Below are 13,614 nucleotides of genomic sequence, written 5' to 3' on the forward strand. Positions count from 1 at the left end.
ACGTTTGTTTAACTTTTGTTTTTTTCAAGGCAGATGAAAATGATGGCGAGCCGGTTGATGATTGCGTCCTAATGAAGACGGCGCATACCAACAAGAAGACCGGGGAGATTGATGATGGTGTTGTGAAGGATGTGTTCAGCCTGATCGAAACTCAGAAGGAAGACGAAGAGACCCATCTATCTCAGCTTCAAACCGATCTGGACGCCACTTCGACGGCTTCGACCAACTTGTCCCGGATTCTAATCAACGAAATCGTTGAATCGGTATGTTCTTTATAAAAAAGTTCAATTCATTTATTTCTTTATTTTCATTTTATCAACGTTTCTATTATTTAAATTTGTTTATTTTCTATTTCAGTCGGTTCCAAAGAAGAAGGGACGTTTGGTCGGTTTGGGTCGTCGAGCCCGGTCGGTTCCTCCTTCTGCACCACAGCCCTATGTTGATCCAGAAGGGCTTATCACTACAAGAAAACAGAGAGATTATGATGGCCAAAATCGTCGGAAGTTCGTCGGAATAGGCCTATTCCGACGCATTTCTGACGAAGGCGTTCGTCGGTATCATTTCGTCGGAAAAAAGAATTCGTCGGAATTTCGTCAGAACTTCCGACGACTTTCTGACGAATACCGAGAAATGACATTCTGACGAACTTCCGACAATATTCCGATGCGGACACACGAGACTAGAGTTCATCGGAAAAACTATATACCGACGGAGACGGATCCTCCGAAGATTCCGACGAACTAAGTTCTCGGTAAATACCGACGGAGTATGACTCGTCGGTAAATACCGACGGAGTATGACTCGTCGGTAAATACCGACGGATTACGATTCGTCGGTAAATTCCGACGACTCACCATTCGTCGGTATGTTCCGACGAATCATAATCCGTCGGTATTTACCGACGAGTCATACTCCGTCGGTATTTACCGAGAACTTAGTTCGTCGGAAAATGTCAATTTTAATACGAATTAATTTTGCATTTTTATATATATTTTTTATTTGAAAAATTAATAAATAAATAAATAAAATCTGAAATTTAAAACTAATAATATTATAGAATTTAAATTCATACAAACCGAAATAGAAAAAAAACATTCAGAAAATTTAAAATTCATGCAAAACGAAAGAAAAAAACATTCAGACAGTTTTAAAAAGCTGAAAAAAACTAAGAACTCGAAGACATCAAACGATCTAGCTTCTGCATTATCTCGGCGTTGAACTTCTTCTGGGATGCCAGCTCAGCAAGGATAGTGGCATTCTCCGAACGGATAGTGGCATTCTCCGAAAGGATAGTGGTGTTCTGCTCCTCCAATGCCCCAATCCGTTCATCTTTGTCATGTAGCTCCTCGAGAATCATGGGATCGGCATACGGAGCTTGCGAAGAAGACGCCGGATACGAAGAAGCACGGCGGGCCAACCCAACTAAACGGCCTCCTTTCCTTTTAGGAACCGCCTACAAAAATATTTAAAGTTAGTAAATATAGACAAATTAGTAATCGACATTATAAAAAAAATATATTAATAAAAAAAATTACCTTTTCAACCATCTCATTTATTTGCAATAGGGACAAGTTGGTTGAAGCTCCCGTAGAATCGCCGTCATCAGAGAGAGGCTGAGATTGAGTTGCTATTTCAGCTTCCACCAAATCAACGACACCTTTGATCACGGGATCCTGAATTTGACCTGTCTTCTTGTTAGTGTGAGCCACCTTAATGAGTTGGAGACGATCAACGGGATTACCGTCATTTTCTTCGATCTAAAAAACCGCCATTATTAGCCAAGGAATATATAAAATATTTATTTAAAAAATATAAAGATAAATAATTAAAAAAAACTTACAAGTTCATCTTCCTTAGTAGACATAGAGCAAGCGCCGAGGTTGTGCACATACATACCTTTCCCGCCACGATCGCTCTTCCGGTTCTTGGAGTTCCTAGAAGACGTCTCTGCAGTTTCTTCCTTCTCCCAATGAGCTATCAACTGCTCCCACACCGTCCCGTTGATGAACCGTGGCCTCTTGTTCTTCTGCCAAACTGTCTTCCACGCGTTTATCTGCTTCGTATAAGAGTCCATGGCTTTTTCGTTGAATTTCTTACGGACTGTTTCCGTGAGATCGGAGTGCCAGTTGAACTCTTGCTACAAAACAAACATAATTTAATAAGTAAATATATTTTAAAAAATGTAAATACTTTAAAAAAATGAAGAGTTTACCGCAAACTGACGAAACCACAACTCTCGTTCTTCGAAAGGAATCACACTCCACTTTGAATATCCAAAACGAAGCATGGAGTACATCATCTGGTTGATGCTCCTGCTAATGCCATTTTTCGACTTGGTGAACCTTTAAAAAAAATACAAGTTAGTTAACAAGTTAATTAATGGAAAAAAACATAATACTACAAATTAAAAAAAATACTAACCAAGTGCTATGTCCTCGTCGTGGGTTGGGATGGAGAACCGGGAGATGCTCTCGACCTGGTTGTTGAACCAATAGATCAACTGGCATGACCCCCGGATCCTGTTGAGCAGCAGCGGGAGGGGCAGCGGGAGCTGGAGCGGGAATATATGCGGGAACCGAGTTTTGTTCGTGAGACGATCCCGATGCACGGGAACTGCTCACCGAACTACGTCGAAGACGGGCTGCGGGGCGGGGTACATCCTCGGACCTAAAAAAAAAATTAATACATCAAAAATCTTTTCAAACCATTTCTATTTTTAATGTTTTCATTTATATATTTACAAAAGGTTTTATAAACGTTTAAAAAAAACAATTAAACCTTTTATTATACTTAGTTTATTACTGGAAACTTATAAAAATTTTATAAATTTTTATAATTATAGAAAAATGTTGTTAAATATTTTTAAAATTTTTAAAAAACGTTTTATTATACATAGTTTATTACTGGAAATTTGTAAAAAATTATTAAAATTTTAAAATTTTTTATTATACATGATTTATATATATATATATATATATGTATACAAAATTATAAATTTTTATAATTATAGAAAAATGTTGTTAAATATTTTTAAAATTTTTAAAAAACGTTTTATTATACATAGTTTATTACTGGAAATTTGTAAAAAATTATTAAAATTTTAAAATTTTTTATTATACATGATTTATATATATATATGTATACAAAATTATAAATTTTTATAATTATAGAAAAATGTTGTTAAATATTTTTAAAATTTTTTAAAAACGTTTTATTATACATAGTTTATTATTGGAAACTTGAAAAACGTTTTTAAAAATCAAAAAACGTTTTAAAAACAGGAAAACGTTTTGAATTTTAACAAAAACACAAAATAATTCCAAAAAAAAACTTAAACAACAATCCAAACAACAATCCTAACTTATATATCCTAAACTATCCATTCAATCCTAAAATTTTCAATCAAACAACCTAAAATCCGAGATCTAACTTCCAAAACCCTAAAAAATTGGGATAAAACAAGGTTGGGATGATTCTTACATGATTTGGGGTTTGGGGAAGAGATATGAGGGTGAGAAGATGATTGGGGGCCGGAATGGGGGCCGCCGGTGATGGGGGCTCGAGAACGGCCGGAATCGCCGTGAAAGGGAGAGAAATCGCGGAGAGAATTGAGAGAGAGCCGGAGGCGGAAATAACGAAGAAGGAAGAAGATGAGTAATTATATTTAACAATTCCGACGGACACGGGTTCGTCAGTATTCCGTCGGTATCATTAAATATATATCAATTGGCGGTCCGCGAAAATTTCACGCGGTTTGGTTTTCCCGGGTAAATTACAATTCCGACGGAATTAAGTTCGTCAGTATATTCCGACGGAATACTGACGACTCATTCCGACGGAATACTGACGACTTAGTGTTTAAGGGTTGGTTACAAGTTTCTAAAAGCAAAATCCAAATCTTTGATAATATATATAGTATTTTCATAAAGATTTAACAGTAGAAATGTTTTGATAACACGAATTTATACAACAACATTTTTTGTAGTGTAAGATTAGATGAATGTGATTGTATAAGTATATGAGTGTTAAGATGAGATGTTATGAAAACATGTGATATGCATACATAAATATTTTTATGAATTGTTATATTTAAACGGTTGCGATCTAATACTATACTTAACACTTAACACTTATTATGTATTATTTTCATAGTTTTGGCATATAAATTTATAGATTTTTATGTTGAAAATGTTTTAAAAACACATGTCCTCGGTAATTCGTCGCAATGTACCGACGACATCCCGACGAACTAACAGAGTTCGTCGTAATGTCGTCGGTATATTGCGACGAATTACCGAGGACTTTTTAAAAACACATGTCCTCGGTAATTCGTCGCACTATACCGACGACATTCCGACGAACTCTGTTAGTTCGTCGGGATGTCGTCGGTATATTGCGACGAATTACCGAGGACATCTCCAGACTTTCATGAAACTCTTTATCGTCGCTATCTCGTCGGTATTTTGCGATGGATTTCCGACGGACCAAATGGAAAAAAAAAAAAAAAAAAAAACTAATCCGAATCTTCTGAATCTTCATCAAACTCCCCAACCTCAGCTTCTGGTTCCGAATGTACAACAGCATCAAGTCCAAACTCAGTCAAATCCTCAACGAGTTCAACATTTGCCAAATCTTCAACTGCCTGGGCGTTGCTGGTAGACTCTGGTTGCAATGGTTCATCATCATCAGAAGTTCCATCCACTCGTCCTCTTGGGTTGATTTGCGTTACAGTGACCCATGGATCATCTCTGTACGTCACCCGAGGGTAACTGATGTAACATACCTATACATATCAATTATACAAATATTAGTAAAATATATAGCATTAATTAATTGTATTGGAAAAAAATTATGAATAGATTGACATACCTGATCAGCTTGCGAACCAAGAATGAAGGGATCATAGTATTGAAGTTTCCGCCGCGAATGAACTGATGTAACACCAAACGCATCAATCTTCACTCCTCTATCTGGGGTGGTGTCATACCAATCACAATAGAATACTACACAACGCAATCCAACCATTCCAGGAAATTGGATTTCCAATATTTCTTTTATGTTGCCGTAGTAGACATCGTCACCGGAAGAAGATGAAACACCAGCATCATATGTTGTCTTAGAATGACCTTTCCTTGTGAATGCATATCCTCGCGTACAAAATTTTGGATATGATTTGACCACATAGTTTGGTCCCTGCACAAATTCGCGTATCCAATCATCGAACACAAAACCTCTGGCCAAACCATCATTCACCTACAAATTAAAAACATATATGAGTGAAAAGTTAATTAGTTTATATTAAATTTAAACTACTCATTTGCATAGGGTAATATGATATATGACTCACATAACTACGAAGCCACACAGCAAATCCGTTATCTCTAAGTTGTTGAAGCTCATCTTCTGTTGCATGCCTGTGAGTCATACGCAACTCCGCCATATATACACTATATACAAAAATATTATCAATATGAAATAAATTTATTGAATATTAATCTAACAATGTAAATGAAAAAATATTTTTACCTCTCATATTGTAGAACATCTTCACAGTTGGTGAGCAAATATGTTTGCAAATGAGCGTGCTCAGTGTCCGTAAGTCTGCGCTTCGTGAATTTTCCGCTAAGTCGTCCTATTTCCTTGAACATGCTTGGGACAGTAACATGATATGTTGCTCTCTCCCCTCTGTCATCATGCCGAGCAGGTCTTCGGTGTTTTGTATGCACTTCTGGTGGAAAATAATTTTCAGCAAAGATTGCAGTTTCTTCATTGATCACCTGTGCCACTATAGATCCTTCCACCCTGCTTTGATTTTTGACCATCTTCTTCAGATGATGCATATAACGCTCAAAAATATACATCCATCTGTACTGCACAGGACCACCAAGTTCCAATTCTCTTGCGAGATGAATAGCAAGATGTTCCATTACATCAAAGAATGATGGAGGAAATATCTTCTCAAGGTTGCACATGCTGACTGGTGCGTTTGTCTTCAAATTATTAATACCCTCTTCAGTCACTACTCTGCTGCATAAGTCGCGGAAGAAAACACTTATCCCTGCAATTGCTTCATGAACATTACGTGGCAATAATGCTGAAAAAGCAAACGGGAGGAGGCGCTGCATAATTACATGACAATCATGACTCTTCAAGCCACTAAACTTTCCTTCGCTTCTATCAACGCAGTTCCCCAAATTTGATGCATATCCGTCAGGAAATTTCACTTTATCTGTAATCCAATCAAAGAACTCTTCTTTTCTAGCACCATCCAGCCGATAAATGGGAAAAGGGGCCGTACCGTTCTCATCAACGTGAAGTTCAGAACGATCACAGATATCGACTAAATCCAACCTTGACTTCAAATTATCCTTCGTTTTACCTTGGATGTTAAGGACTGTGTTCATCAGATTGTCGAAGAAGTTCTTCTCAATATGCATGACATCTAAATTATGCCGCAATAGATGAGTCTTCCAATATGGCAGATCCCAGAAAATACTCTTTTTGTGCCAGTTATGTAGCTCTCCAACCGCACTGACTCGAATGTTTTCATGTCCACCTACATCTGGCGTCCTTTCTGCATCAAAATCCCTAAACTGCTTCAACAAATTTTCCCCACTAACTTCCTCAGGTGGACCATCAAACACCTGCTTGTTCTTCGTAAACGAAGTCTTACTCCTGCGGTATGGATGATCAGGTGGAAGAAATCGTCTGTGACAGTCAAACCAACACGTTTTCCTTCCGTTCTTTAGTTGGAAAGCATCGGTGTCATCTTGACAATATGGACATGATAGCCTCCCATGTGTTGTCCATCCAGATAACATACCATATGCTGGAAAGTCACTTATTGTCCACATAAGTACTGCCCGCATCTGAAAGTTTTCTTTGCACGAAACATCGTATGTCTCAAAACCATGCGCCCATAGTTGTTGCAACTCATATATCAGTGGTTGAAGAAACACATCTAGTGATCTTTTAGGATGATCTGGACCGGGGACGAGAATTGAGAGAAACAAAAACTCTCGTCGCATGCACAAGCTCGGCGGTAAGTTGTACGGGGTCACGATAACTGGCCATAGAGAATACTGTCTTCCATGCTTTCCAAACGGGCTGAAACCATCAGTAGATAATCCAAGATAAACATTTCTTCTCTCTTCCGCAAATTCTGGATATGTTGACTGGAAATGTTTCCAAGCCTTCGCATCTGAAGGATGTCTAATCTCACCATTTGTGGAATGCTCTGCATGCCATCTCATTGCTTTTGCTGTGCGCTCACACTGATACAACCTCTTCAATCTTTCCGTCAAAGGCAAATACCACATTCTTTTGAACGGGATCGGAACTCTTCCCCTCGTCTCCTGATAACGAGGTTTCCCACAAAATTTGCATACATTTCGTGTCTCATCCGCTCTCCAGTAGATCATGCAGTTGTCAATACATACATCTATCACTTCGTACGGTAGTTGAAGACCGGCTACAAGTTTCTGAACCTCGTAGTATGAACCCGGTGCAAGGTTATCCTCAGGTAGAATACCTTTGACAAAATCAGTAATCGCATCCATGCATTCTTCAGCCAAATTATAGTCTGTCTTAATACCCATTAATCTAGTTGCAGATGATAAGACTGAATGACCATCTCTACAATTTTGATACAAAGGTTGTTTTCCTGCATCTAACATATCAAAAAATCTCCTAGATTCGGGATTTGGTTCTTCCCCTCTATAATGATCATGTACCATCTGCTCAGTACCTACACCATAATCTATATCCGTTCTAGGTTCTTCTAACCTAATATCAGGCTGAAGTTCACTAACAGGCTGAGGTTCGCTAGTACTACCATATTCATAACCAGTTTCCCCATGAAGGTACCAAACTTTATAATTACGTGAAAACCCTTTCATATACAAATGAGTCCAAACATCAAATTCTTTTATAACCTTATTATTATTGCAAGTAGAGCAGGGACATCTTAACATACCACTTTTTGCATCCGGTTGCTGTTGAACAAGCCTCATGAATTCTCCAATTCCTTGAACGTATTCTTCCGTAAGCAAATTAGTGTTGGGATCCAAATGAGGTTTATCCATCCACGAACGATAATAAGCTCCTGAAGACATGATTTTCACGGAATTGTTATGACTAAAGAGAAAGAAGAGAGAATGAGGTGTGAATGAGATGAATGAGGAGGGGTTGCATTTATAGGAAATTGCTTACGGACATCCGACGACTTTCCGACGGAATACCGACAGATATAAAGCATTCCGTCGGAATTCCGTCAGTATTTTCCAATCTCGAACGGCTATAAAACGGTCATATTTATTTGTCGGCAACGGTCACTTGGTTCGTCGGAAATTCGTCGGAAAATACCGACGGAATACCGACGACCGTAACGGTTATATCTTTTCATCGGCATATCGTCGGAAATTTGACGGAATATTCCGACGACTTTTCGACGACTACAACGGTTATATTGTTTATCGGAATATCGTCGAAAAGTCGTCGGAATATTCCGACGACCCTTGTTTTCTCGGAAATTCGTCGGAATTAGCCGACGGAATTCCGACGACTTCAGATTTTTTGTTTTCGTCGGAAATCGGTCAGAATTCCGTCCAAAGTGTCCGACGGCTGTGTCGTCCGTCGGAATCTCCGTCGGAATTCGGCGTGTTTTCTTGTAGTGTATGGACCAGTTGAAGGACAGAGATGACCGCATAGCTGCGTTGGAGTAAAAGATAGCGGATCAAGAGGCGGGATGGGAGGCAACGAGGAAGCAGAACGAGCAAATGATGGAGATGATGAGGAGGATGTACCCGAACGAGCAGTTCCCGTAGTTTCTTTTTTTTTTCAAAAACTCTGAATGTTTTATTTTGGTTTGTACAACTTTGAATATTATCTAATATATTTTTTATTTCAATTTTAATTTTATATTTTCAAATTTCAAATAAAAAAATAAATTTTTATTTTTTAAAAAAAAATTAGTTTTGGGAATATTCTGAGGAAGTGTATCCCTCGGGATATTCCGACGACTGCTTCCTCGGATATTCCGAAGGATGTAGGTCCTCGGAATTTCCCGACGGATACAGTTCCTCGGAATATTCCGACGGCTCAGGTATCTCGGAATATTCTGAAGAAACGTCGAAGACGAAGGAGGGTTCTCTTCATGACCGTCTCAGGTGAGCTCTCCTCTGGGACAGGCTCCTTCCGTTTCGTCATCTCCACCTCAACTCGCCGTCGTCTGTCATACAAAAAGAACCCTAAATCCGATTTCACTTTTGTCAAAATCCACCTTTCAATCTAAGAAAATTGAACCTGTAAGTCCTAAATCAATGCAACTCTAAGTTTTTGTTTCATGTTCTTATCATTTATTGTTTGAATGAGTGTTAGATTTCAAAAACCCTAAATTTCCCAATTTTCTCATCCTTTTTCCTGTAGTATTGTGTTTCTCTACCTCGGGTTTATAGAGTTTGGTTATGAGTCATATTGTGTTTTTTTTTCTCACTGTTTGATGTAAAGAACTTACTTCTAGAAATGAGTGTGTTAAGACTTCTAGACCCTAAAGGCGTCGACTTTCCTCTAGAGAAGTCCCAACAAACCAAGAACAGAGGATATAGTTTCAAGAGAACTGAAGAAACAGAGTTGTATGAAGAAGATGAAGTAGTAAACAGAGGAAAAAGAAAAAAGGGAGCACACAAGCAAGTTTATCCAGTTCACTCCCGTTAACGAGGGTAGCTACGTCTGGCCGAGTCGGTAACTCGGAATCCACTAGATTCAGATAGAGTTTACAATAGGAAACTTAAGTGACCCACCTCAATGCCCTTCACTAGCACTTGAGATTCACTCTAACGATTCCTATGACTGAGAAAACAAGCTAATCAGTTTATGCTATTACAAGTTTTCTCTCTCTATCTATTACACCGTATCACTCTCTCTTGACACTTCCTTCTCTTTATAGAGAAACCCTGGAGCAGCTCGCTTCATGACCTAACGCAGACGCTTCCTTTGGACGCTAAGACAGCTCACTGATTGCGTTTGCAGGGAGGGTACAAGCACGCCTTGTTCCTTCTGAATCCCACATGAGGACAGCTTGTGTGAGCGCCGAACTCGCAGTGTAGCCGTTTCCTCCTGTTGTGGTCCCAAAAGTATTCTTAACCGTAGTACAGTTTACATCGACCCCGGTTAAGACATGAGTTAAGTTCTTTAGCGTGTTTGCCCACTTCTGTTACTTGGTCATCACGGCTTCACCTTCACAAATCTCCACCTGAAACTGTGATGACAAAACCAATAGCGTGTGCGAGCTTGAGAGAAAGAGAGATACCATATACCTTGAATCTAGTTGCAGGATTCCCGACTCGGATCTTCTGAGTCTTACTACTCAGACTTGACATGTAGGAAGTTCAAGGCAGTCTGAAACTTCCCTACAGCCAACGTCTTGGTGAATATATCAGCAGGGTTCTTTTCCGTAGATATCTTCACCACATCAACATCTCCATTCGCAATAACTTCTCGAATGAAGTGACATTTCACATCAATGTGCTTCGTGCGTTCATGATGCACATTGTTCTTGGACAGTGCAATAGCACTTTGAGAATCGCAATGGATATCAACACTCCTTTGATCATATCCGAATTCTCTTAGCAGACCTTTCAACCACAGTGCCTCCTTCACAGCTTCAGTAAGAGACATGTACTCTGATTCAGTGGTTGAGAGAGCAACAACTCGTTGCAGTCCAGACTTCCAGCTTATAGTATTTCCACCAAGTGTGAACACTAAGCCAGTGATGGACCTTCTTCTATCAGGGTCTGAGGCGAAATCAGCATCACAGTACCCGGTTATGCTGAAATCAGTGCTTCTCTTGTAGATGAGTCTGGTTTGCTGAGTTCCCTTGATGTATCGCAAGACCCACTTTACTGCCTGCCAGTGATCCTTGATAGGCTGACTCATATAACGGCTGATGACTCCAACAGGGTGAGCCAGATCAGGGCGTGTCCCTATCATTGCATACATAATGCTTCCCACAGCATTGGAGTAAGGAACTTCTCTCATGTAATCTTCATCTCGAGCTATCTGTTCCTCAGTACCAGCACGCAGTTTGAGATGAGCTCCAAGGGGAGTTGATACATGTTTTGCCTCCTTCATACCATAGGTCTCTAGAATCTTACTTAGGTAACCTTCTTGAGACAAACACAGAACTCCTTCTTCCCTCTTTCTGGTAATCTCCATCCCAAGTATCTTCCTGGCAGCTCCCAAGTCTTTCATCTCAAACTTGAGACTGAGTTCCTTCTTTAGTTGAGATATAGCTTCTTTGTCTTTGGCTGCCACCAACATATCATCAACATAGATAAGGAGATACATCAACGAACCATCCAGCAACTCCTTCACATAAGCACAACTGTCATACTCGCTTCTAACAAAACCAATCTCAGACATGTAGTTATCAAACTTCTCATTCCATTGCCTCGGAGACTGTTTGAGTCCATAGAGAGATTTGTTGAGCAAGCAAACTTCATCTTCTTGGAATTGAGACTCGTAGCCTTCAGGTGGAGTCATGTAGATCTTCTCTTTAAGTTCTCCATGCAAGAAGGCAGTTTTAACGTCGAGTTGCTCCAGTTCCAAATCTTCTTGAGCAACGATCGAGAGTAGTATCCTTATGGATACATGCTTGACTACAGGGGCGAAGATCTCATGATAGTCAATTCCTTCTCGCTGAGCATACCCCTTAGCCACTAATCTCGCTTTAAACCTTGCTTCTTCTACTCCTGGAGTTCCAAGTTTATACTTGTACACCCATCTGCTCCCAATGATTCTTTGGTTTCTTGGCCGCTTGACTATGGTCCAAGTGTTGTTTTTATTCTGAGATTTCATCTCTTCGTCCATAGCCAGCTTCCAATCTCCCCACCTTGCATTAATCTGAGCTTCTCTGTACCCTGCAGGTTCAATCTCTCCACCATCTTCTGCGGTACAGTGAGCTTCAGCGAGGTAGTCTTCATCATCAAAACGTCTAGGAGCTCTGGCTTCTCGCCTCTCTCTGTCTCTTGCTAAATGATAGCTTGGAGGTGTAGGATTTACGTCAGCCTCCAAGTCATATTCATCATGGTTCTGAAGAGGAGACATTGGGGCAGAGCTTGGAGTTGGAGTATGGTGATGCTCTTGATCACTCGTACGTTCTCCACCCGAGATGGTATCCTCTTCTGCTTCCAGATCCAAATCCAAATGAGAACCTGTGTGATCATCATCTGATTCTTCAGGTTGAGCTTCCTTTCTCTTTATGAGATCTTTGTAAGAAGCATTTTCCTGAAAGATAACATTCCGGCTCACAACACACTTTCTTTCATCAACCAACCACACCTTGTATGCCTTTACTCCAACGGGATAGCCAATCAGAATTCCCTTCTTAGCTCTAGGACTGAGCTTTCCATCGTCAGTGTGTACAAACACCACACACCCGAATCTTCTTAGATAGCTGTAGACGGGGTTTCTCCCAGTCCACTTCTTATCAGGAATGTCGAAGTTCAGAGATGATGAGGGAGTCTTGTTGATGAGGACGGTTGCAGTGTGTGTGGCTTCTGCCCAAAACTTCTTAGGAAGGCCAGAGTCGCTGAGCATAGTCCTCACCTTCTCCATAATGGTGCGGTTCATGCGTTCCGCAACATCGTTCTGTTGCGGAGTGTATGCACAGGTTCGATGTCGTTGAATGCCCTTTGAGGCGCAGTATTCATCGAACTGTCTGTTACAAAACTCGAGACCGTTATCGGTTCTCAGGGTCTTAACTTTCTTCTCACTCTGATTCTCCACCAAGCTGATCCAGTCTACAAACTTCTCGAACGCTTCATCTTTAGTTTTCAGAAAGTAGACCCACACCTTCCGAGTGTAATCATCGATGAAGGAAATGAAGTATTGACACTTCCCAAGCGATAAAGGCACAGACGGCGCACCCCACAAGTCTGAGTGTACGTACTCAAGTTTCTCCTTGGTGTCGTGCTGTGCAAGATTGAACCCAACCCTCCTGGCTCTTCCATAGATACAGTCTTCACAAACCTCCAGAGTAGACACTTTCTTTCTGTCCAGAAGACTTTTTCTCAACAAAAGATTCATGTTCTTCTGGCTCATATGGCCTAATCTCCTATGCCATAGTACAGTATCATCTTGCCTTCTCTCGATGGCTAATGATTCCGCAACTGCTGGTCTCCACTGCAGCAGATAGAGAGTGTTGTATCTTCTTCCAGTGAGCAGAGTTTGTTCTCGAGCTTTGATGCTTAGAACACCATTCTCTGACTCAAAACGGTAACCAGCTTTCTCAAAGGTTCCAAGTGACAAGAGGTTTCTGTCCATCTCAGGAATGAACCTTACGTTTGTAAGCAAAACGTTCAGACCTGCTTCATTCTTGACTCTGACGCTACCAACCCCTCTCACCCTAGACACTGTCTGATTACCCATCCTCACAGAACCGCCAGCTTCCTCATCTAAGTCTTCAAACCATTCTCGGTGGTGACACATATGGTAACTGCATCCAGTATCCATTATCCACTCGTCTTCAAGATGAACGTCAGTGGAGGACAAAGCTTCTGAGACGTAGAGGCCAGCTGCCTCTGCAAGATTATTCTTTCCTCCAGATGATTCTCC

General features: G+C 40.3%; 1 protein-coding gene across 1 annotated transcript; it reads right to left on the bottom strand.

The window, feature by feature from the left end:
* Window positions 1–4,247: 4,247 nt before the first annotated feature.
* Window positions 4,248–8,473, bottom strand: LOC117128530. The gene is made up of 4 exons (XM_033281177.1): window positions 5,527–8,473; window positions 5,348–5,447; window positions 4,870–5,253; window positions 4,248–4,783 (listed from the first exon to the last, which is right to left on the bottom strand). Exons 1-4 carry the CDS (start codon window positions 8,112–8,114, stop codon window positions 4,514–4,516), a joined length of 3,342 nt encoding a protein of 1,113 aa, XP_033137068.1. The 5' UTR covers window positions 8,115–8,473; the 3' UTR covers window positions 4,248–4,513.
* Window positions 8,474–13,614: the final 5,141 nt, after the last annotated feature.

The sequence above is a fragment of the Brassica rapa genome, chromosome A01 (genome assembly GCF_000309985.2).
Source record: "Brassica rapa cultivar Chiifu-401-42 chromosome A01, CAAS_Brap_v3.01, whole genome shotgun sequence".
Lineage (NCBI taxonomy): Eukaryota > Viridiplantae > Streptophyta > Magnoliopsida > Brassicales > Brassicaceae > Brassica > Brassica rapa.

Bases quoted from the DNA above. Each gene is read 5' to 3' on its own strand.
- LOC117128530 (XM_033281177.1), bottom strand. From the start codon at position 8,114: ATGTCTTCAGGAGCTTATTATCGTTCGTGGATGGATAAACCTCATTTG. The intron at 5,448-5,526 runs GTAAAAATATTT...TTTTGTATATAG, and splicing joins GATGTTCTACAATATGAGAG to TGTATATATGGCGGAGTTGC. The intron at 5,254-5,347 runs GTGAGTCATATA...TTTAATTTGTAG, and splicing joins CTGTGTGGCTTCGTAGTTAT to GTGAATGATGGTTTGGCCAG.